This window comes from Vicia villosa, unplaced genomic scaffold (assembly GCF_029867415.1).
Source record: "Vicia villosa cultivar HV-30 ecotype Madison, WI unplaced genomic scaffold, Vvil1.0 ctg.000048F_1_1, whole genome shotgun sequence".
In the NCBI taxonomy this organism is placed as follows: Eukaryota; Viridiplantae; Streptophyta; class Magnoliopsida; order Fabales; family Fabaceae; genus Vicia; species Vicia villosa.
This window is the reverse complement of record NW_026704980.1, coordinates 200,313-221,977: the sequence shown is the minus strand read 5'-3', so window position 1 is coordinate 221,977 and position 21,665 is coordinate 200,313. Positions and strand designations below refer to the sequence as shown.

General features: G+C 34.4%; 3 protein-coding genes across 3 annotated transcripts; 2 read left to right on the top strand and 1 right to left on the bottom strand.

Moving 5' to 3' along the window:
* The first annotated feature begins 3,533 nt into the window (after positions 1-3,533).
* LOC131623070 (uncharacterized) lies at positions 3,534-6,033 on the top strand. Its single transcript, XM_058894097.1, has 10 exons — positions 3,534-3,674; positions 3,815-4,020; positions 4,127-4,428; positions 4,515-4,641; positions 4,741-4,879; positions 4,979-5,094; positions 5,181-5,301; positions 5,389-5,559; positions 5,661-5,723; positions 5,818-6,033. Exons 1-10 carry the CDS (start codon positions 3,534-3,536, stop codon positions 6,031-6,033), a joined length of 1,602 nt encoding a protein of 533 aa, XP_058750080.1.
* A 3,427-nt stretch (positions 6,034-9,460) lies between these two features.
* Positions 9,461-16,949, top strand: LOC131623069 (uncharacterized). Its single transcript, XM_058894096.1, has 13 exons — positions 9,461-9,924; positions 10,034-10,189; positions 10,279-10,422; positions 10,501-10,593; positions 10,672-10,764; positions 10,843-10,997; positions 11,185-11,274; positions 11,370-11,811; positions 12,209-13,122; positions 13,208-14,410; positions 15,087-15,305; positions 15,394-16,254; positions 16,372-16,949. Exons 1-13 carry the CDS (start codon positions 9,461-9,463, stop codon positions 16,947-16,949), a joined length of 5,412 nt encoding a protein of 1,803 aa, XP_058750079.1.
* A 2,915-nt stretch (positions 16,950-19,864) lies between these two features.
* On the bottom strand, positions 19,865-21,383 carry LOC131623068 (uncharacterized). The gene is made up of 2 exons (XM_058894095.1): positions 20,962-21,383; positions 19,865-20,852 (listed from the first exon to the last, which is right to left on the bottom strand). The coding sequence occupies exons 1-2, from the start codon at positions 21,381-21,383 to the stop codon at positions 19,865-19,867; spliced, it is 1,410 nt and encodes a 469-aa protein (XP_058750078.1).
* Between the last annotated feature and the right edge of the window lie 282 nt (positions 21,384-21,665).

The following is a 21,665-nucleotide window of genomic DNA, read 5'->3' as shown; positions in this document are numbered from 1 at the left end:
AAGAAAAGAATATAGATTTCACTTTTGTTTTTTTTTTTTTAAAGCAAAAGAAAATTGATTACTTCAGGGCACAAGCCATGCCAAAGCTTACAACAGGAGCCAAACCAACAACATTAACTACACCAATACAGGAATAATAAAAAAACCAGACACCTCCTTATCTAACTTGGATCAAAACCAAGACATCAACATTTGCTACACCAGTGCATGGATAAGAACAAACCAGCCACATCCTTTTCTAGATTGAATCAATCCTACACTCCTAATTTGCCAATTACACTGCCACTGAGAGGGCATTACATCATCCCTAAAACCTAACTGGTTAAGAGACCTCCATACAAACGCAGACACCTATTCAAATGTAAAAGACGAGAGCTCGCCGCTGTCAAAATACAGGGCCTAAATCAATCTCTGCAAGAAGCACCGGAAAACAGCTAACTGAAACTAAAAACTACCAAAGCTGCCAAACGAGAACCGGTACAACAGCCGAAAACAAATGCCACGCCAGAAACAACACAGCTCCATATCAACAGTTAGATCATTGATTGCTGAGATATGAAACATTTCAAAACTTGTAAAAACAGACATCATTTCTGGCAGCCAGCAGCGACATCTCCCCACGAGCTCAAACATATATCAATTATTTCTCCATCCCAGACATTCTTTTGGTTTTGTCACCGATTGATGAATGCCTTAAGAAAATCCGTTTAGGTTTGCTTTTAGCCACTGCCACGATATAACTTGTATATCTTCACTTTATATATATCTTCAATCAGATAAAATACCTATATTTAATTTTTTGCCAACACATTAAAATTGTGGTTATTTGGTCTTTACACAATAAAATTTTTAATTTTATTATTATAATAATACAACTGCCATATTTTATCAAACTTATCAAATATCTTTCCATTCTCTATTTTTTCTCTTTCTCACTTCTTTTTTCCACAGAAAAACTATTATTGATATATATATATATATATATATATATATATATATATATATATATATATATATATTTTATATACGAAAAATGGTATTTATGATCGAAATATTTTTTAGTTAAAAATGATATACGGGAAAAATTTATTCAAAAAATCTATTATTGATCTAAATATTTTTATATACGAAAATTTAATATTGATCCATTTTTTTTTTGTAAATGATACATAAATAAAAATAATATTTGTATACGAAAAAATCTATTATTTACGAAAAATGGTATTTATTATCCAAATATTTTTTATTCAAAAATGGTATACGAGAACAAATCTACTATTGATCTAAATATTTTTATATACGAAATTTACTATTGATGCAAATATTTTTGTAAATGATACCTAAACAAAAAGGAAGTTTGTAATCTATTATTGATTTAAATATTTTTACATACGAAAAATGTTATTTATGATCCAAATATTTTTTATTCAAAATGGCATTGGCCAAAAAATCTTTTACTGATCTAAATATTTTTATATACGAAATTTACTATTGATCCAAATATTTTTGTAAATGATACCTAAACAAAAATGAAGTCTGTATACAGGAAAAATCTATTATTGAGCTAAATATTTTTATATACGAGAAATGCTATTTATGATTAAATATTTTTTATCCAAAAATGGTATACGGGAAAAAATCTATTATTGTTATAAATATTTTTATATACGAAAATTTAATATTGATCCAAATAATTTTGTAAATAAAGCCTTAATAAAAATAATATTTGTATACATAAAAAAATCTATTATTTATGAAAAATGGTATTTATGATCAAAATATTTGTTATCCAAAAATGGTATACGGAAAAAAATCTACAGTTGATCTAAATATTTTTATATATGAAATTTATTATTGATCCAAATATTTTTGTAAATGATACCTAAACAAAAATGAAGTCTGTATGCGAAAATTTTTTTTTTAGTGATCTAAATATTTTTATATACAAAAAATTGTTATTTATGATCGAAATATTTATTATTAAAAAATGGCATAGGCCAAAAAATGTATTATTGATCTAAATATTTTTATATGTAAAAATTTAATATGGGTCGAAATATTTTTGTAAATAATACCTAACAAAAATAATATTTATACACAGAAAAAAAATCTATTATTTACGATAAATGATATTTATGATCCAAACATTTTTATTCAAAAATGGTATACGGAAATTTTTTTTACCATTGATCTAAATATTTTTATATACGAAATTTATTATTGATCCAAATATTTTTGTAAATGATACCTAAACAAAAATGAAGTCTGTATACGGGAAAAATTCTATTATTGATTTAAATATTTTTATATACGGAAAATTGTATTTATGATCAAATATTTTTTATCCAAAATGGTATACGGGAAAAAATATATTATTGATCTAAATATTTTTATATAAGAAATAATTAATTATTTATCTAAATATTTTTTCTTTAACATTTTATTTAAAATAAATGATGTATCCAAATATGCGTAATCGAACAGAATCCGTACATATGCACGAGTTTGTTGCTCGTTACAGTGAAGTTTCATTTTCTTAGAGACGACTTGGTAAAAAATGAAATTATGAGACTGAGTTGTTGTTGCTTTGAAAAACAAGTTGCAAATATAATGACTAAACTATTAAAGCTTGAACAGTTTGAGAAGCTTCGAAACATGCTTGGAGTAACTAGTCCACATTTGTTAATAAATTCTAGTCCTAAAGAAAGTTCTATTTCTTAGGAGCAAGTCTTATTTTTTAGATCAACTTCTTTTATTTTTATGTTGTACTGTCATATAGTATTAGCTCTTTGACTCATTCCTACTGTATATAAACTTAATTTAAGAATAACAAAATAAGCTGTTCTCAACATTTTTTTTATTCCTGGTTCTAATATTAACTTCGGAAAACAAGATTACCATGTGAAGAAACATTGTAAGGGAAAAAAAAAAAAAAGGAGAGAAGAAGTTTTCCCTTCTACCATACTCCTATAAACCAACATCTACTATCTACCCAATATTATCAAATTGAGCATACTACCCAAATTACCCTTCTTGCAAAAAAACATTACCCTGGCTAAAGGTTGTAAACGTAATTAACAAATTCAATTTTAAGGATTCGCCATGTGTGTTTCTCTGATTCGTCCATTCACATAAAATTGTACTTTCCCTCCAACCCTACTTTACCGAGTCTGCAGCTTCTCACTCTTTCCCTTTCTTTCTCAGTATTCAATTTTGTTTCCTCTCAGAACTCCTCCTTTCTAATCCGTTTTCACTCATAACTCCTCCCTCTCTAACGGCGCCGGTGAAGGTATGCGTTTCTTTCGTTTTTTGGTTTCAAACCATGAGTTGTTAGTTGTTTATCTGCCGCTTCATGCCCTTTTATGCTTCATTACCGTCGACACTGAGCAAAATGTTTCATTGAAAATGTTTCGTGCCCTTTTATCCTTCATTACCGTCGACACTGACCCGTTTCATGCCCGTTCCTGTTCAGTTTCATTCAAAATGTTTTTTCTTTGGACTGACAAGTTAGCTTGCATTCTTCTACAGGAACAATGTCAAGGGCTCCCATACTCATAAACGATCTGGTCAAGGGGAACCAAGTCTGGAAAATGCTGATTAGGGTTGTTGATCTTTGGGTTGTTAATGAGAAAAATGGCAATCAACACCTTGAGATGGTCATTCAAGATGTAAAGGTATCATTTTTCCTAGGATTCAGAAGTTTTTTTTTTGTGCTTTTATAGTTTTCCACAGTTTTCTTTCTGTCATAAGATATAATCTTTATGTTATTCTCTGTATCTGGCAAATGACCATTATTAAACGATGCTCTTCGCAGGATGATAAGATTCATGTGACAAGTTGGAACCGAGATTTCAAAGATTGGTTTGAACAAGTGAAGGAGCATGAGACTTATATTATGTATAACGGAGAGCCCGTGGACAACGAAGGTCCTTTAAAAGTCTGTTCTCATCCACTCAAGCTCGTCCTGAACGGAGGGACTACGATGATGAAGGCGGCGTTGCCCGACATACCAACCCACAAGTTCATTTTTCATCCTATTGATAGCTTTTTGAAAGGGAACTACAAACATGACCTGTTATATGGTGAAATATCACTTTTTAATTTTGTTATCTGCTTTCCTTATTAGCTACATACTTTTGATTCTGTTAGGTCACATGTCCATGAATGAAATTGTTTCTAATGTTGGTTTACTTGCTTCATACTTTTTAGATGTGATAGGGGTGTTGCAAGATGTTGTTAAGACTCAAATGGGCGGTGGTAATAGGAAATCTTGTGTCAATATTACCTTGCGTGATGTCGAAGGGAATGTTATCGAGGTGGCATTATGGGAAGCTTACGGCAAGCAATTCATGAACTACACTACCCCGAACAACACTTCTGGACCTACAGTTATCGTTTTGACCCATGCCTGGTGCAAGCCAAATTCTGGTATCAATGAAATAGCACTGATTCTTATTTGAATTTCAGATTTATCTACTATCATGTTTACATCACTATTCCATGTTTCCTATTAGACTCTCTTCCTTACAAATCTTTGTCTTGCATTATAGTTTCCGGTCTTCCGTCTCTTTCGAATGCATGGAATGGCTCTAGACTTCTCATTAACTTCGACCATCCACAAGTGGCAGATTTCAAAGCTAGGTAATGTATCCGCTTGTCGTCAAAAATCCTTCAATTAATGTGTTTCAATTTGATAACAAAATTTATGAAAGTCATGTTGTTTTTTCTCATGTGTTTCAGTTTTGGAACTACTGATTTAACTGGTATACCTGACCTTTCCCAATCATTAACCTGCGATTCTTCCATTCAATCTGCAAACAAGTTCTGGACTAACTTGAGTGAGGTCAGGAGTATCCATGCAATCGCTGCGCCAGGAAAGGTTTCACTGAATGTCTTTACTTTCTGTTCTGAAAATATTCTTATTTTTTGAATGCCATGTGTGTTTTAATTCTGTTTTCCATTATCTTCAATGCAAAAGGATTCTTACGCAACGACTATTGGCACTACCGTCGGTTTCAAAGCTTCCAAGAATGGATGGTATTTTGAGTCTTGTGCTGGGTCATCTGGAAATACAGATGCTGAACCTGTCATAAAGTGAGCACTTATTCCTGCCCTTCTACCCAATTTCATATCTTACTAAAATATCTATCAATGACCTTAAACCCACCTATTCATGGTAGGTTCAAAGTTGAGGTTGAAGTTGTCTATGGTGACCACAATGGAACATTTGTTTTTTGGGATAAGGATTGTATTCCTTATACAAAAATGACTGCTAGGGAATTGAGAGAGGTTATGAAAGAGGTGAGATTTGTCATTAACATTTCGCTTTTATTGCATTATGTCGGTTAGCTTCTTATTAATCCTAAGGTAATTTTGTTTTTTTCCTAGGCAGGAGAAGACAATCCTAAAATTTGGCCTGCTCATCTAGATGCTTTGTTGAATAAAGAATTTGTGTTCCGTGTCAAGTATCAACAACAATACCGACAATTTTCTATCGTTAAAATACTTAACGAGGAGGGCCTTTACGCCAAATTTGACAAATACCTCACTCCAGATGAGGTGATTCATATGTTTCATGATTCTTTTTGAACTTCCATATTAATTTATACTACTCCAACTTTTGATTTACATTAATATCAAATTGTTGTTTTCTTTTACAGACCATGCCACAACAGAACACTCTTGAAACATCCACCACTGCTCCTATACTTATTCCTAACCAAGTTAGTTCATGGATCTTTACTTTTATCTATTGTAAAAAGCAGTTTAATGTTAACTCCATCAAATGATTAACTGATTTCTATGTCTCATTTGTAGCTCACACAGACTTCAGAGCAATCAATCTGTGCTGAGCCTTACTCGGCTGCTAACCCGAATTCGAGCCCAGAGGCAAGCTCCAACAGTACTCCAGCCAAGAGGGGATCAGAGTCAACCTCGGTTAATGATACGATCCAGGCTGAAGAGATCACTCCCAAACAATCCGCCACTAAGGCCAAGACTGGAAGGAAGCTTAAGCATTTGAAGAAAGAGTAATTTGGTGGGTTTATTTCAAAATCTAATCTCTTTTTTGTTGCTGAATCTGGCATTTTGGAAGTGTAACAGTATATTCGACTAACTGACATAACTTCTGATCTACTCTCATTAGTAGTTATCTCTGCCATGACTATGTAGTATTATAACTCCTTAATGGGATATTCACCATGTTTTGTAATCATTCAGTTTTTATAACTATCTAATTTGTGATCAATTTGTGTTATGAGCTTATGAATGCAATCTTATATAACATTCAAAAGGCTGACTTGCAAATGAGGCAAACATCCTGCAACAATAACAAATATGTTAAATGATCCCCATTCACATTTCCCTAATTGCCTACACTATTATACATGGTCACTACTAGGATTTGTTCCCTAATTGGCCTGGCTGCTCATCCTTTGTGGATTAACCCTTTGAACACCCTTTTCATTGTTATAAGGGTTAGTGAATCAAGGATGCAGTTTGTCCAATAAAACATGCCCTGCCATTACTAATCTGCACTTCTGTAATTCAGAGGGTTAAATTGCTGTTGTACTTTTCAAAGGGCAGAACTACACACTATTTTAAAATATTTCATATAAACTGTCTTATTCATACTCTTTGCAACCAATGCAATTTGATATTCATGTTTCCATGACATAACTTAGGTGCGGTCTGACTAATAATAGATGAAACATTCATTCACTCGATGTTAACACCATGGGAAGCTTTCACAATTTATAGAAAACAACACTCATTCAAATGCTCAAAATTCTTTGTTATGCAACACCTTGAATTGTGAATGTGTTGATTAGTATGAGAGGTTTATTTGTAATAAAGTGGGCAGGGTAAATTTTTATTCGGTTTTTTGCTCATCTTCTGTTGAAGTTATGTCTGAATTTGTTTTAGCATTTAATCTTACTAATGAGTTGTTGTTCAGAAATTGAGAATTCTATTATGTTTTGCTAATTTGTTTTAGCCAACACCTTGATTTAAATCTCACATCATATGTGAAGGTCATAGAAATGGTTGTAAATTTGTTGACTTTGTTGAGGTACCTAATTAACTAATTATTTGTATTCTAATATTCTTTCTATTCTACCTGTAATTGAAAATATTTTAATAACCAAGAATGTTGTTTGCAAAATTTCATGTGCATATTTACAAAGATGTTAAATAAAGCATATTATTTCAATCAAATAATATGTATGTGCTAACATTCCAGATAGGTTGTGAGATACACTGTTGAATGTCTAAACTAATTATCAACAATAAGCATTTGTGTTAGTAGACATCACACAACTCTTTAAATTTGAAAAATGCAGGTCTGGTATATGAGTGAAAAGGTAACAGCAGTGGGCACCATATTGTAAACACTTTGAATTTTAGTCACAATACATGTTCTTATGATGATGCATGGTATACTTAATGATGGCCAATTGGATGCAAGTCTTATATATATATTGGAAACGTTTCATGACTGTGTGCTTCAAATATATGGATCTGCTAAAGACCTTTGACCTGTTGTAGACATAATTTCTGCCTTTTTTCAAAATAGACCTTTAACTTTTGCAGTTATCCATTGTACAATGCACAGCTCCTTTTTTCAGCATTGCACACTGGGCCACGCTAATTACTCACTAAATCTGTCCTTGTCTGCGCAGGTACAGCAGGTGGATTGGTACACAGTCCTGCATTTTGGGAATTACTAGACAAAAGAGTCACTTCTACCTTAAATGCTTTGTACTTCTTTACAAGGTAAGTCAAACATCTTGCATAGGTTCTGTTTTTTTTTATGACAACCCTTGCATAAAAATGATAATTTCTGATGTGCCCCTTCAAAAGTAATTTAGGTAGTAGTTGTATTTGTTTTGAAACTTTAAACTCCTTGCCAAGCAATGCTGCACACTTGCAGCATGTGATGATTTCCTATATCTAGCTAGGGCTGCATATATTAGGCTTTGGTAACCGAGTAGTTTTCCCATAAGGGTTGTTTTGTTCAATTTTCATATTAGTTATCCTAACTACATTTTAGACTTCCCAATTTTTTAACTATGTCCTTATGAGGTAGAAATTTACCACCACTTTTTCACTGCAACCCAAGATAAGGTGAAAGTTATCTTTGGTATTTTGGAAGGATTGTCACAAATTGTTTTACAATTGGACATCTACTTTTCCTCTTAATAAATTAAGTTTAATAGAATCTAATATTATATTCATTGGACAAACAATTCTTCTGACCTTGACAAACATTTTGGAACTTAGGCCTTTCGTGTGAGTTTTCCTTGGCACAACAGTCTTGCAACCTCATTGTTCCTGTTAAACAAGGTCAATACATGTGATTGGAATAACTTCATCAGGTGCAAATCTAAGCCTGATTAACCTATTAATGTATGTATGCTTCCGTAATAATGTGCCATGAATTTTCATGAAATCTACTAAAATTACCTGTGTCTGTCATCTTTTTGCCTTCCTGCGTATTTTGGTTTGCCAGCCAATGCCTGAATACAGTCAACATATCTTTTTAGGGATGAAACTAAATATAATGGTGTTATATCAACTATACTACCATGACAGAATATGGCTTAATCATATATATCAATGCTAAAAATGGACTAGATGGGTTAACAATTTCAAGTTAGGCATGTATAGATATTCAGAATATTGCTTCACTCAACAGTGAATGCCATCTACTAGAAAAAACCTCATTGCTACTGTGTTAAATATACAGCAAGAATAAATAAGTGAGACATCTAACATTTGTTGAATTCAATGAAGTTTATGCAGTACTTCTACAATTTAGGTACTGCTCATCATATTTGTAGAACAGCTTCTCTTATTTATCACTATGATGTTCATACAAGAACAAACATGTATGCAAAAGTATTAGAAAAGATATGTTGCTACCTTCCATTGATTATCACAGTGCTTCCCTTATTTATCATGTGATGCAGCATTAGGCTCAAATTGATCAGTGATCACTTATTTATTCTGATTGTAAGGAGCCAAATTTTGTTGAGGATGGCTCTCCTAGGCTTCTCTCTGTATAATGTGTGACATCGTTTAATTCTTTTACATAGCTAACATTGATTTCTCTTTATACAAATTGATGTTTGTTGACGCATTTAATATATGGCACATCTACCTCATTAAGAGCATTAACTCATATGAAAACAGTTTTAAAATTTTTCAAACTCATATAGATGTTTCGTTTTTTCTCTACCTTTTGGTATTTAATGCCAACTGTTATTTACTTTGACTGAGGACCAGTTAATATTTTGTTCAACCAAGGATACAACAATATTAATGGTTCTGACTTTAGTATAATATAGAATGTTGGTATTTAAGTGTATTTGAGAATCCTTTGCTTTAGGACTGTCATCATTATACGATTACCAATTGTAACGTGATTGCCACTTTTGTAGATATTTCTCTGTAAACACTTATGGAGCATAATCACGATGCTAAGGGAAAAATGGCTAGAGCTAGAAGAATGTTGATTTTGAAAGAATATCGGTGTAAACGTCAAAAATTAAGTCCTCAACTTAATGATGACAGGCAGACTATGAATAATACTCCTACCTTCCATACTCCGAGACAACCTTTGTCCGACCTTACTCATGCATTCCAAAATATTGTTACAAGAACACCAGTTGATCAACATTCTATTAGTCCAAATATAAGCGACGCAGGGACAGAACCTAGCCTATCAATACACGGTTTTAAAAATCTGAGAAGCTCCCACATTGGCTCATTAGGAACAAATCTTTACTCAAAGTTTGCGTCAAGTTCTACACTTAAGGAAAATGATACTTTTGGTGTTCCAATCATAACTAATCAGCACCCCCTTCCGCTTCATGGAAAAAACTTCGTTCGAGCTGGGATTTCTTCTAATAGAGCCACGTTATTGTAATTCTTTTTCTTTCATACATATTGTTTCAACCATTGTTTATATCTAATAAGTAAAATTGCTATAGGTAAAAAAGAATAATGTATTCCCTGTTTATTTTGTCAACAGGTCCCCACCGGATTCTAAGACAGCTCGGGGACGGCCTAAAAATCAATATGGAGTTCCAAATATGGCGCTTAACTTGTGCAGCAAGTTTCCTATACCAACGATCACGCAAGAAACTGCCATGCAAACACAGACCTCAAGCGCAAACACACAACCTGGGTAGATTATTTGATCAGATCATTAAATTACCCTTCAAAATACCTATATATTTCTAAGTTTCATCTTACTAATCTTTGAAAACTGAATAGGTGTTCAACATTACATAAACCTGGCAGGGGGAGGCCTAGGAAAAAATCCACTGCTCCTATCCTCCCTATGAATCAGAATACAGACATCTCCAACCAAACAATTAACTTCCAACAGTCTATTCCAACTGAAGTATGCAGATCAAGGTACCAAACATGAAATTGTAACCATTTCTTTGTCATTTTATTTAAATGCAACTATCTAATATGCTAATTGGCAAATAGGGGCAGTCTTGGTGCTGACGAGTATACGCCGGTATCAACACCCACACATGCTCCCAAAAATCGAATGACGCCAACTGAAGATAGGATATCAAGGTAACAAACATGACATTGTAACCATTCCCCTGACTGTTTTTTCCACTGCAACTGTCTAACATGCAAAGTGAAATACAGGGCCAGTCTACGTGCTCAACAGTTTACGCCGGACTCAGCACCGACACATGCTCCCAATAATCTGGTGATGCCGACTGAAGTATGCAGAACAAGGTACCAAACATTACATTGAATCCATTCACTTGACTACTTATTTCAATACAACTATCTTATATGCGACTTGGAAATTAGGGGCAGTATTGGTGCTGACAAGTATACGCCGGTCTCAACACCGAGACATGCTCCCAAAAATCGAGACCCGCCATCATGTCCAGTTTTTACACCTACAGCCAATTTGGATTTTAATAGCGACTCCGACAATGACTCCGACTATGACCCTTTTGCAAGTAAGTTTAATAAATCGATATCGTACACCGGATGTGTGGTTGAAGCCCATAACTATCTCAAAAATCCCTATTGGAAGTACACGATATTATTGGTTGAAGTTCATAACTCTCTCTACAAACCATTTTTTCACATTGTGTTTCACCTGTACCAAGACATGTGATTTTTTTCTTTATCATTAAATTACAGCATATCTATCCGATGATGAGTTATTCTCGGAAGACGACAATTATGATGCACCTTTCACAATTCATGATAGTGCTGCCGGCCACTCTGAAGGTATAACTTCTTAAACACATCCAGCTTACAATACTTCAGTTGTGTTTAAATATTCCATTTATTCTATAATATTGAGATATTCCATGCTTTTGTAGAATATTACGATATCGGATCCCCTCTTATTGAATGTCGATATTGTAAAGCTATGATGTGGTATCAAGAGAGAATGCATAAAAGTTCTCATTCCGCCAACCCGAAGTTTATGATGTGCTGTGGGAACGGGAAAGTTGAACTCCCACTTCTTAAAGAGCCTCCTGAAACCCTTGCAAAACTTTTGTTTGATCACGATAGTTTGGTTAGCCGCAAGTTCCAACAACAGATCCGAGTTTACAACATGATGTTTGCATTCACATCACCTGGGGCAAAGGTTGACAATCGATTTAACAATGGACGTGGGCCTCCAATACTAAGGATACAAGGTCAAACGTGTCACCGAATAGGAAGTTTGTTGCCTCCGCAAGGTCAAAAACCTAAGTTTGCTCAGTTATATATTTATGACACCGAAAACGAAGTTGAAAATCGAATGCATGGACTAAGGTTATTTCTTGAAACCCGTATATCTACCTCCTTTGTATGCATTGCTACTGTTTTAATATACTCCTCCTGTGAATGTGACATATATATATATATCATAGTGCTGATTTATCCATGTTTTCATAGTGCATTATGCACGTGCTCTCTATTGGGATTTTCAATTAATGAGTTGTATGGATGGCTATCTTTTCATCTGTATCTATGTTTTGCTAAGCGACATGATAAAAACAGTCTTAAACTGTAAAATCTGAAGTACTGCATTATGTTCTTATGGATAAATCATGGATATATATATATATATATATATATATATATATATATATATTTTTGTTGTCCACTGTAAATATTGTCGCTGTCTTAATATCTTTTGAATTAATATTCATTTTTTCTCCATATCAAGGAACAAGGAAGATTTTGATCCGGAAGTTGTTAGTCGATTGGCAAGCATGTTGTATGAATTCAATCCTCATGCTAAAGGTTTTCAAATGGCAAAACAATGGTTAAATAATGGGGAAGCTCCAAATCTAAAGTTGCGGCTCATTTCAAACCGATCCACCGATGGCAGGGTCTATAATCAACCAACTGTGTCTGAAGTGGCTGCTTTGGTTGTTGGTGATATTGACACGGCGGAAATGAGGGATATCATAATGCATACAAAGGGAGGAAGACTTCAAAGAATCAACGAGCTGCATGCCGCTTACATGGCTTACCAGTATCCTTTGATATTTCCTTATGGTGAGGACGGTTATAGACCTGATGTTGCACATAGAGACTTGCCCGGCAACGAAAACAACATAAGAAATAGGCTCACAATACGCGAATGGCTTGCTTTCCGCATTCAGACAAGGTCTTCTGAAGCTAAGACTCTGTTATCTTCTAGAAGGTTGTTCCAACAATTCCTGGTCGATGGTTACACAATGTTAGAATCAGAAAAACTAGAGTGGCTACGTAAAAATCAACCAAAGCTTCGAGTGTCCAAGTACAACTCTTTAGAGAAAGAGGGCGATCAAAGTCAAGCTCCAGGAATAAGCATAGGTAAACGAGTTGTTTTGCCTTCTTCCTTTGTTGGCGGCCGTAGGTTTATGGATCAATTGTACTATGATGGGATGGCTATATGCAGTAAAGTTGGATTTCCCGATTTGTTTATTACTTTTACATGTAACCCAAATTGGCCGGAGATTCAAAGAGTTCTCGGACCTCTACATTTGAAGCCCCAAGATCGCCCGGATGTCGTTTCAAGAGTTTTCAAAATCAAATTCGATCAACTCCTTTCAGATTTAACCAAAAAAGGCGTTCTTGGAAAAGTGCTTGCTTGTGAGTTACCTCTTCGCATTTACTTAAACGTTTCAGTACCATTGCTTTCATGATTTATAATTTTGTTTTATTGTTCCCATGCTAGATATGTACACCATTGAGTTCCAAAAGAGAGGGTTACCTCATGCCCATATATTGCTGTTTTTGCATCCTTCAAACAAATATCCAACGCCCGATGACATTGACAAGATCATTAGTGCGGAAGTCCCCGATCCCAGAAGACACCCTCGGTTATACAATTTGGTAAAATCTCACATGGTCCATGGTCCTTGTGGTTTGGCAAATCTCAACTCACCTTGCATGAAGGATAACAAGTGCACAAAGTTTTATCCTAAGAAATGGCAGCCTACGACCGTGGTGGATCACGAGGGCTATCCGGTTTATAGGAGAAGAAACAACGGACACACAATTGAAAAGAACGGCATCATCTTTCATAGTGGTCATGTTGTGCCTCACAATCCAAGTTTGCTATTGAAATACGAAGCCCACATCAACATGGAATGGTGCAACCAAAGTACTTCCATCAAATACCTTTTCAAATACATTAACAAAGGATCGGATCGTATTTCTGCAATCATACAAGGTCAGGACAAAAACAACGTTGACGAGATCAAGCAATATTTGGATTGTCGATACATCTCCCCAAGTGAAGCATGTTGGAGGATCTTTTCTTATTCCATACATGGAAGGAAGCCGGCTGTAGAGAGACTGTTTTTTCATATGGAAGGTGAAAACTCCGTGTACTACAAAGACTACGAGCAAGTTGGTGATGTTTTACTCAAACCAAGTGTAACCGAGTCAATGTTTACTTCTTGGTTTGAGGCAAACAAAACTTACGAGGAAGCAAGATTGCTAACTTATGGTGACTTTGTTTCAAAATTTGTTTATCATAAAAGAAGTCGGACTTGGAAGCCAAGGAAAAGAGGATATACCATTGGTCGACTAATTTGGGTTCCTCAAAGCACTGGTGAATTGTTTTATTTAAGAATGATGCTCACTGTCACAAAGGGTCCTTTATGCTATAAAGACATTAAGAAAGTTGATGGAAAACAACTTAAAACTTTTAGGGACGCATGCTTTGCGATGGGATTTCTACAAGATGATCGAGAATTTGTCGAGGCGATCAAAGAGGCACATCTTTGGGGTTCCGGTCCTTTTTTACGCAAGTTATTTGTAACAATGTTGTTATCTTCTTCCATGAACAGACCGGAACATGTGTGGAGAAAGACTTGGATGTATTTATCAGATGGCATTCTTTATGAGCAACGCTTATTCGCAAGAGATCAAGGTATTTTCTTTTTACTCTAACTGTCGTATTTGGTTAGAAATATTGCCCCCTTCATGCATTTAAATGTCTTGCTGCATAATACTGTTTTAGTTTTACATATAACATGCTTGCATATAAAATATTTGAACCAGGAGAACCAAGTTATTGCATTAACATAGAGTAAACCGTGGGGATAAACCATCATATAATAGTTAAAATACGTTGCAAAGCATGATTTATAAATGTCATAATAGTTTTAGTATTTACATCCTATAATCTACATGCTGGGAACTCACAGTCCTTTTAAATTACAATGTGACAATTTTATTCATTTTTGTATGAGAAGCTTCCTAAGTATAAAGAGAACAATGAGTGGTATGCAAAATGGAGTATATAATATACAATAAATGGCGCCAGCTTACATGTGCAGTATATTTTCACGTTAGAAATGGTAATGGTAATTATATGGTCACGTTAGAAATTAAAACACTCCCAGCTTACATGTGCAGTATAAGAAACATAGAATGCTGCTGTTTGAAACTATGCCTCATTAAGTTTTTTTAGATCTTCATTTCCAAAACTGATAACCTGCCTCTCATCCATACGTAACCATCATTATTATAAATGTCTAACTAACATTTAGTTGTTATTTCTATCATGCATCACATTATATTTAATATTGTCAATTATGTCGTAGGTCTTACAATGAGCGATGCCGAGCTAAAAGAAAGGACACTTATGGCCATTGAAACACTTTTACAAAATAATAATCGAACTCTGAAAGACTTCAAGACAATGCCATATCCAAAAGATTTTGTGGTCTCCTTTACTGGAAATAGGCTACTTTATGATGAACTTCAATATGAGGTTGTTGCTCAAAAACAAATTTTTGATACTTTGTATGCTTCTCTTACAGGTAAGTATACTCTATTGAATAAACATATGAAAGTACACCCATTCTTATTTTTATTAACACACTTTTTTGAATTAACTATTATAAATAGATGAGCAACGAAGCATTTTTGAGGAAATCATGGATGCTGTAGAAAAACAACAAGGTGGGGTGTTTTTTTTATATGGCTATGGTGGGACTGGTAAGACCTTTATGTGGAACACTTTATCAGCAGCACTTAGGTCCAAAAAGAAAATTGTCTTGCCGGTTGCTTCAAGTGGAATTGCAAGTTTGTTGTTACCAGGAGGAAGAACAGCTCATTCTAGATTTAAGATTCCCGTTCCTACTTTAGAAACTTCTATTTGCAACATTGAAAAAAAAGATGATATTGCTGAGCTTCTTAAGTTTACGGATTTAATCATCTGGGATGAGGCTCCTATGGCTAACAAGTTTTGCTTCGAATCTTTGGACAAATCCTTAAAAGATATCATGAGTGGCCCCACACATGCATCTAAAAAAATATTTGGAGGAAAGGTTGTTGTTTTTGGTGGTGACTTCAGACAGATTCTCCCTGTTATACCAAGAGGTACTAGATCTGATATTATCCATGCAACAATTAATGCTTCTTATATTTGGGATCATTGTAAAGTATTGAGACTTACAAAAAACATGAGATTGCAAAGTGGTCCACCTACTGCTACAGCTGATGAGATTAGGAGCTTTTCTGAGTGGATTTTAAATATTGGAGATGGGACCATGTGTGAACCTAATGATGGTTATGCTGATATCTGTATTCCAGATGAGTTCATAATTTCAAACTTTGCAGATCCTATTCAGGTCATTGTTGAAGATACCTACCCTGATCTCATTCATAATTATCTTGATTCCAATTATCTTCAAAGTCGTGCGATTTTAGCTTCAACAATCGAAGTAGTTGATGATATCAACCAATATATCACTAACCTTCTTCCAGGTATTCATATGCCACTTAGTTCATTTCCAAATTGTTAGTCATAAATATCTTTGGTTCTATGATATAACCTGTTTTCTATTAAAATTATTAACCAATTCTTGGTTTTTCATGATGTAGGAGAAGAGAGAGAATACTTTAGTAGTGATTCCATTGATAGATCAGATGTAACTAACTTTGATGCATATGAGCATGTGACCCCCGAGTTTTTGAATGCACTTAAAACCTCGGGATTGCCTAACCATTCAATCAAGTTGAAAGTCGGGGCCACTATTATGTTAATGCGCAACCTAGATCAGTCAGAGGGCTTGTGCAACGGCACACGACTAACTGTAACTAGGCTTGCTGCCCATGTCATTGAAGCCAAGATCATTTCTGGAAAAAATATTGGTAACATCTTTTATATTCCAAGAATGTCTTTATCCCCCTCACAGTCTCCATGGCCATTTAAATTGGTGAGGCGCCAATTTCCAATTATTGTTTCCTTTGCCATGACTATTAACAAGTCACAGGGCCAGTCACTTGACAATGTGGGATTGTATTTGCCAAAGGAAGTTTTTAGTCATGGGCAACTCTATGTCGCTATCTCAAGGGTCAAATCCAAAAAGGGTTTGAGGATTCTTATTCATGACAAAGAGAAACAACCTATGCTCTCTACCACCAATGTTGTTTTCAAGGAAGTCTTTCATAACATTTAAAAGGTTCGAGGTTACATATTATTTAGTACCAAACATGTATCGAGGCTATTTACCACTTTGAATAGTTATTCATTTGCAAAAAAACTGAAATTGTGTTTTTTTCATATCTTTCAGGTTATATTCATCACTTCATTTTGGAATGTCATGTTGCAGCTCCACTTCTTTTTTACAAGCTTTTGTAACACATTTTGTATTTCTCTGCTTATTCATAGAAGCATATTGTTTGGTCAGTATTAGGCTTATAACATTTGGAATTTTACTAGAGCCAACAATATTCATATGGAGGATAATACTTCTTCATTTTCATGACATTAACAAGACTATCAATATATTTTTTTGGCAGATTATATCTTTTCGTTATAGTCATATTCCATTTGTAAATTTATCCGAAACAACACAACATCACTACAAAATAACCCGTGCGGCAGCACGGGTCTGTTACTAGTAAATTACTATAATCGTTACTACTTACTAACAAACAAAAATAAGAGGATTTTTTTTTTTTAATGTTACGTAAACTACAGTACACAATTTACTTTAAAATTGTATATCAGTTCTCGATATGATATTTTAGTTAAAATACACATAACTAGTTATCAATTTTAATACAATACCTTGCTTATAAAAAAAAACTAGTGGGTATTAAAAAATGTAAGATATTTCAGTACTGTTGTAGATACAAGTTTTATGCATTTCATATGAATCTAAATTTCTTCACGGAATCTTGTCACAATATCTAACTTATTCCATAATCTATGCCCAGATTTCAGGAGAGTTTTATTCCCATGAAGCTATCACACAAATTAACCTGCCTCAGAAAAAGCAAAAAAAAAAAAAAATCCAATTAGTTGATACATTAACTCAATAAACACAAGATTTTTGTAGTGGCACTATCTACCATAGAGTTTTTCATTTTGGATGTTTAAGTGGATAATACACATAATTTATTTTATAATTTTTTAATATAAATATTTGATAATCACTGAATTTCTTTGACCCAGCATCACATAAAAAAATTATTAAATGGATCATATGAATAATTATTTTTCATTTTAGCAAAACTCAATTATTTATATATGGTTATTTAAATGGAGTCTAGAAAAAAGTGGAGTGAGAATATGTTTAATAAAAAATATTTGACAAAATGCCTTTTTTTTTCTTTCTCTCTAATTGTTCTAAAAGGTCCACTTTAGTCCTTTCCGTCCAATTGGCACATATTGATCTTCAAAGTCTTTAAAATTCTGAAAAAACATTCGAATTTTTTTGATTAAGTCTGAAATCGAATCCATGCCACCTTACTTACAAGTTATATCAACTTACCACCACTCCACTTTACAATTGATGTTAACTATTTCATTCACATTTATTATCAAGTTTATTATTTCTGAAAAAACATTAAAAAAACAACCATCTTCATCAGAACAACATCTGGTCTGCACCCATCCAACCATACCTCACATTGAAAACTCTTTGATTCATTTTTCTTTTGCCACATCCTCTCATACTCTCGTTATCTCTACACTCATCCTTCACTAGTTCTCCCAACTTCCAAAATGGATCTAGCTTAATCATGTAATGAATAGATCTACAGAGACGGTGTAATTGATCTAGCTGATAAAAATATGTCGTAGCTGAAGTCCTTCTACAGAGACGGTGAATAGATCTTGAGTTTGTTACGATTTACGTTTTACGATCGTATAGCATGGTATAGTGATCTTTTGTGAATTTAAAGGGAAGAATTAAATTGGGGAAATGGAAAAACGATTTTGGACAAAGAGTTATGAAAGGGTTATGATTTTGTTACGATTCTGGAAAGGTTATGAACGGGTAACGATTTTGTTACGATTTCTTGAAGGGTAGCGATTTTGTTACGTTATCAAATGAATGATTTTGTTGGATTTGGGAAGAAAGGGTTATGAAAATTTTGGGCAAATCTATCTTGATGAAAGACACAATTTTATTTTACTCATTGTGTAAGACATATAATCAAGTGGAAGTGGTGTAGTGGTTTGATATATATTCAAGCAACCAAGTGTGCATGTGCTCGAATCCTGGTTGCAACAAAATTTTTTAGAAATTTTCTGGGTATTTAATGACCTCAAATTCCACGCGTATGACTAAGTGCCACGTCAGATGCCACCCAAGCAAAAGTTGACGCCGTTTCAAAAAATTGGACGGGAAGGACTAACATGGACCTTTTAAAACAATTAAGGGACCACTTTGACACTTTTTAAAGATAAGGAACCAGAATGTACCTTGAGGTATAGTTAAGGGACCAAAAAGGGTATTTTGCCAAAATATTTCAAAAAATTCTAAAATTTTTACTTCGCAATGGACGTGTCTTTTATCTTGGTTGTTCTGGCGACCACAAAGTGCATGAAAAAACAAAAGGAAATAATATGATGTAGTCAAAATCGTCACAAACTACATCTCAAATTAACAACTTTTTAAAGTTTAACGGTTTAAACGGTAAAAAAATAAAACAATTATTAAAAATATATTTGAAATGCAATATACACTAATACGTATGGATGAAATTTACACTCACTCGAAAAAGACTCTGATTTAATGATGATGGTTTGATGAAGGATGATAAATCACATATATCCATCATGAATGAATGGAAAGTGACCCAAGAGAGATTTATGAAATATGATGACAACATGAATTTGCATATCAAAGAGAAGGCGAAGAAGATTGCCTATTTAGAAACCATGAATTTAAAACCACCATCGAAATTGTGTAAAACAAAGGGTGCTCCTAAAAAGGTCAAACTGACACAGAGTGACAATTCTATAAAGCGGTCTCCTTCTTACTTTTTTGTGTGGAAATAAGATATAATATATATATCCAAAAAACAGTTAAGTACAAAGCGACCCCGAGGGTCCAGCAAAACAAAACCAACAGTAAGAAACCTATATCAACAAAGGAGCAACATGCTCTCGCAACTTAGGATTTCTCCAACATCTATGAACTATTCTGTCTATAACATCGTTTTCTATACCACTAATGTCATTACTACGCGCCCCTGTATTTTTATACACACTAGTATTCCTGTAAAGCCAGCACATATACACAGTTTCAGTGAAAGCTGTTTTCAAAACAGTGGATCTCCAACCCTTCTTGTTGCAGCTCGTTAACAACCAAGTCATTTCCTTATCCCATCCTTGAGGAGAGTGCAAAATATTCATCCATTCCAACACTGCCGTCCAAATCGTCTTCATGGTAGTACACTCGAAAAACAGGTGCTGTAAGCTTTCTTTCGCTGGGCAAAATTCACAGTTTTCTTCACTAATCATACCAAACTTGCTTAATCTATCTTTGGTACCAATCCTCTTGTTACAAGACATCCACAGGGTGAACAAAGCTCTTGGAGAAGCTTCATTCTCATACATTAACTTCCTCCAAGGAACTTTCGATTTCGCTTCAACAAGACTATAATAGAACTTTTTAGTCTTGAATACATCATTCTTAACCACTTGTTGCCACTGGTTCAGCCCTTCAACTTCCTGTATAGTTTTCAAAATTTCTTTCAGAATCCAAGAACACGAATTCTTAATAGGAACAACCATCACTCGCTCATCTTTCATATAATTGGTATGAACCCACCTTACCCACAAACTATCAGCTTTCCTGCACAGATTCCAGAGAAGTTTAATCAAACATACCTTATTCCATCTAGCCAAATCCACCACATTCAAACCACCTTGGCTCTTAGGCTCACACACTTTACTCCAAGCAATCAGGGCTTTCCTAGACATGATGCCCTTTCCAGTCCACAAAAAGGTCCTGCATAAGGCTTCAATTCTTCTAATAACATCTTTAGGTAAAGGAATACACTGAAGCCAAAAATTGGTAGTGCTGAAAATCACACTATTAATGAGCCGAATCCTACCTGCATAGCTAAGAAGGCGAGTACCTCAATGGTTGATTCTAGCACGAATTCTCTCCACAAGAGCTAGACACTGGCAGCTGGTAAGTTTTTTTACTGGATAGGGGAATACCTAAGTACCTGAAAGGAAGCACACCAGAAGTTAAACCTGTTATGTTAGTAATCTGTTGCACAGTACCATCATCGATATTGCCACAGTACAATTTACACTTATTAGGGTTCACTACCAAACCAGTAGCCTCAAAAAACGATTTAAACCTATCCATCACAAGCTGAACAGAGATCACATCCCCTCTTGTGAACAACAAGCGGTCATCATCAAAACTCATATCCACAAGTTTCAACTTTTCACATTTGCTATGAAAGTTGAAATTTGGAATCCTACTAAGATCTTTTAGCTTCCTATGTAAGTATTCCATAACGAGCACAAACAGCATCAGGGAAATAGGATCCCCTTGTCTCATACCTCTTTTAGCATTCATACCCTTAGTATAAGCACCATTCACAATAGATTTATAAGAAATAGTAGTAACAACTTGCATAACCCAAAACGCAAATCTCCTAGGTGTCGCACGCTCGCGAAAAATGAACAGAGTCGCCACCAATATATTTATCCCATAAGGGAAAGGAATATCAGAAAACCTAACAAAGGAAGGAACAGGGTCTTGCGACCAGAGAATCAAGGTACGGGAGTCGGTTACGCAAGGGGAAGGTATTAGCACCCCTCGCGCCCATCGTACTCGATGGTATCCACCTATGTTTGTTTCTATCTAAAGGGTGTGTACTATGTCTAAACCTAAATGCGAATGAATGCAAAAGAAATA

Excerpts from the sequence above, each read along its gene's own strand:
- LOC131623070 (XM_058894097.1), top strand. The coding sequence starts at position 3,534 with ATGTCAAGGGCTCCCATACTCATAAACGATCTGGTCAAGGGGAACCAA. Across the intron at positions 4,021-4,126 it reads CCCGACATACCAACCCACAA|CTACATACTTTTGATTCTGT; the intron begins GTTCATTTTTCA and ends TTTCCTTATTAG. Across the intron at positions 4,642-4,740 it reads GTGGCAGATTTCAAAGCTAG|TTTTGGAACTACTGATTTAA; the intron begins GTAATGTATCCG and ends CATGTGTTTCAG.
- LOC131623069 (XM_058894096.1), top strand. The coding sequence starts at position 9,461 with ATGGAGCATAATCACGATGCTAAGGGAAAAATGGCTAGAGCTAGAAGA. Across the intron at positions 10,594-10,671 it reads ACTGAAGATAGGATATCAAG|GGCCAGTCTACGTGCTCAAC; the intron begins GTAACAAACATG and ends AGTGAAATACAG. Across the intron at positions 11,275-11,369 it reads TGCTGCCGGCCACTCTGAAG|AATATTACGATATCGGATCC; the intron begins GTATAACTTCTT and ends ATGCTTTTGTAG.
- LOC131623068 (XM_058894095.1), bottom strand. The coding sequence starts at position 21,383 with ATGCAAGTTGTTACTACTATTTCTTATAAATCTATTGTGAATGGTGCT. Across the intron at positions 20,853-20,961 it reads TCTGGTGTGCTTCCTTTCAG|CTATGCAGGTAGGATTCGGC; the intron begins GTACTTAGGTAT and ends TCGCCTTCTTAG.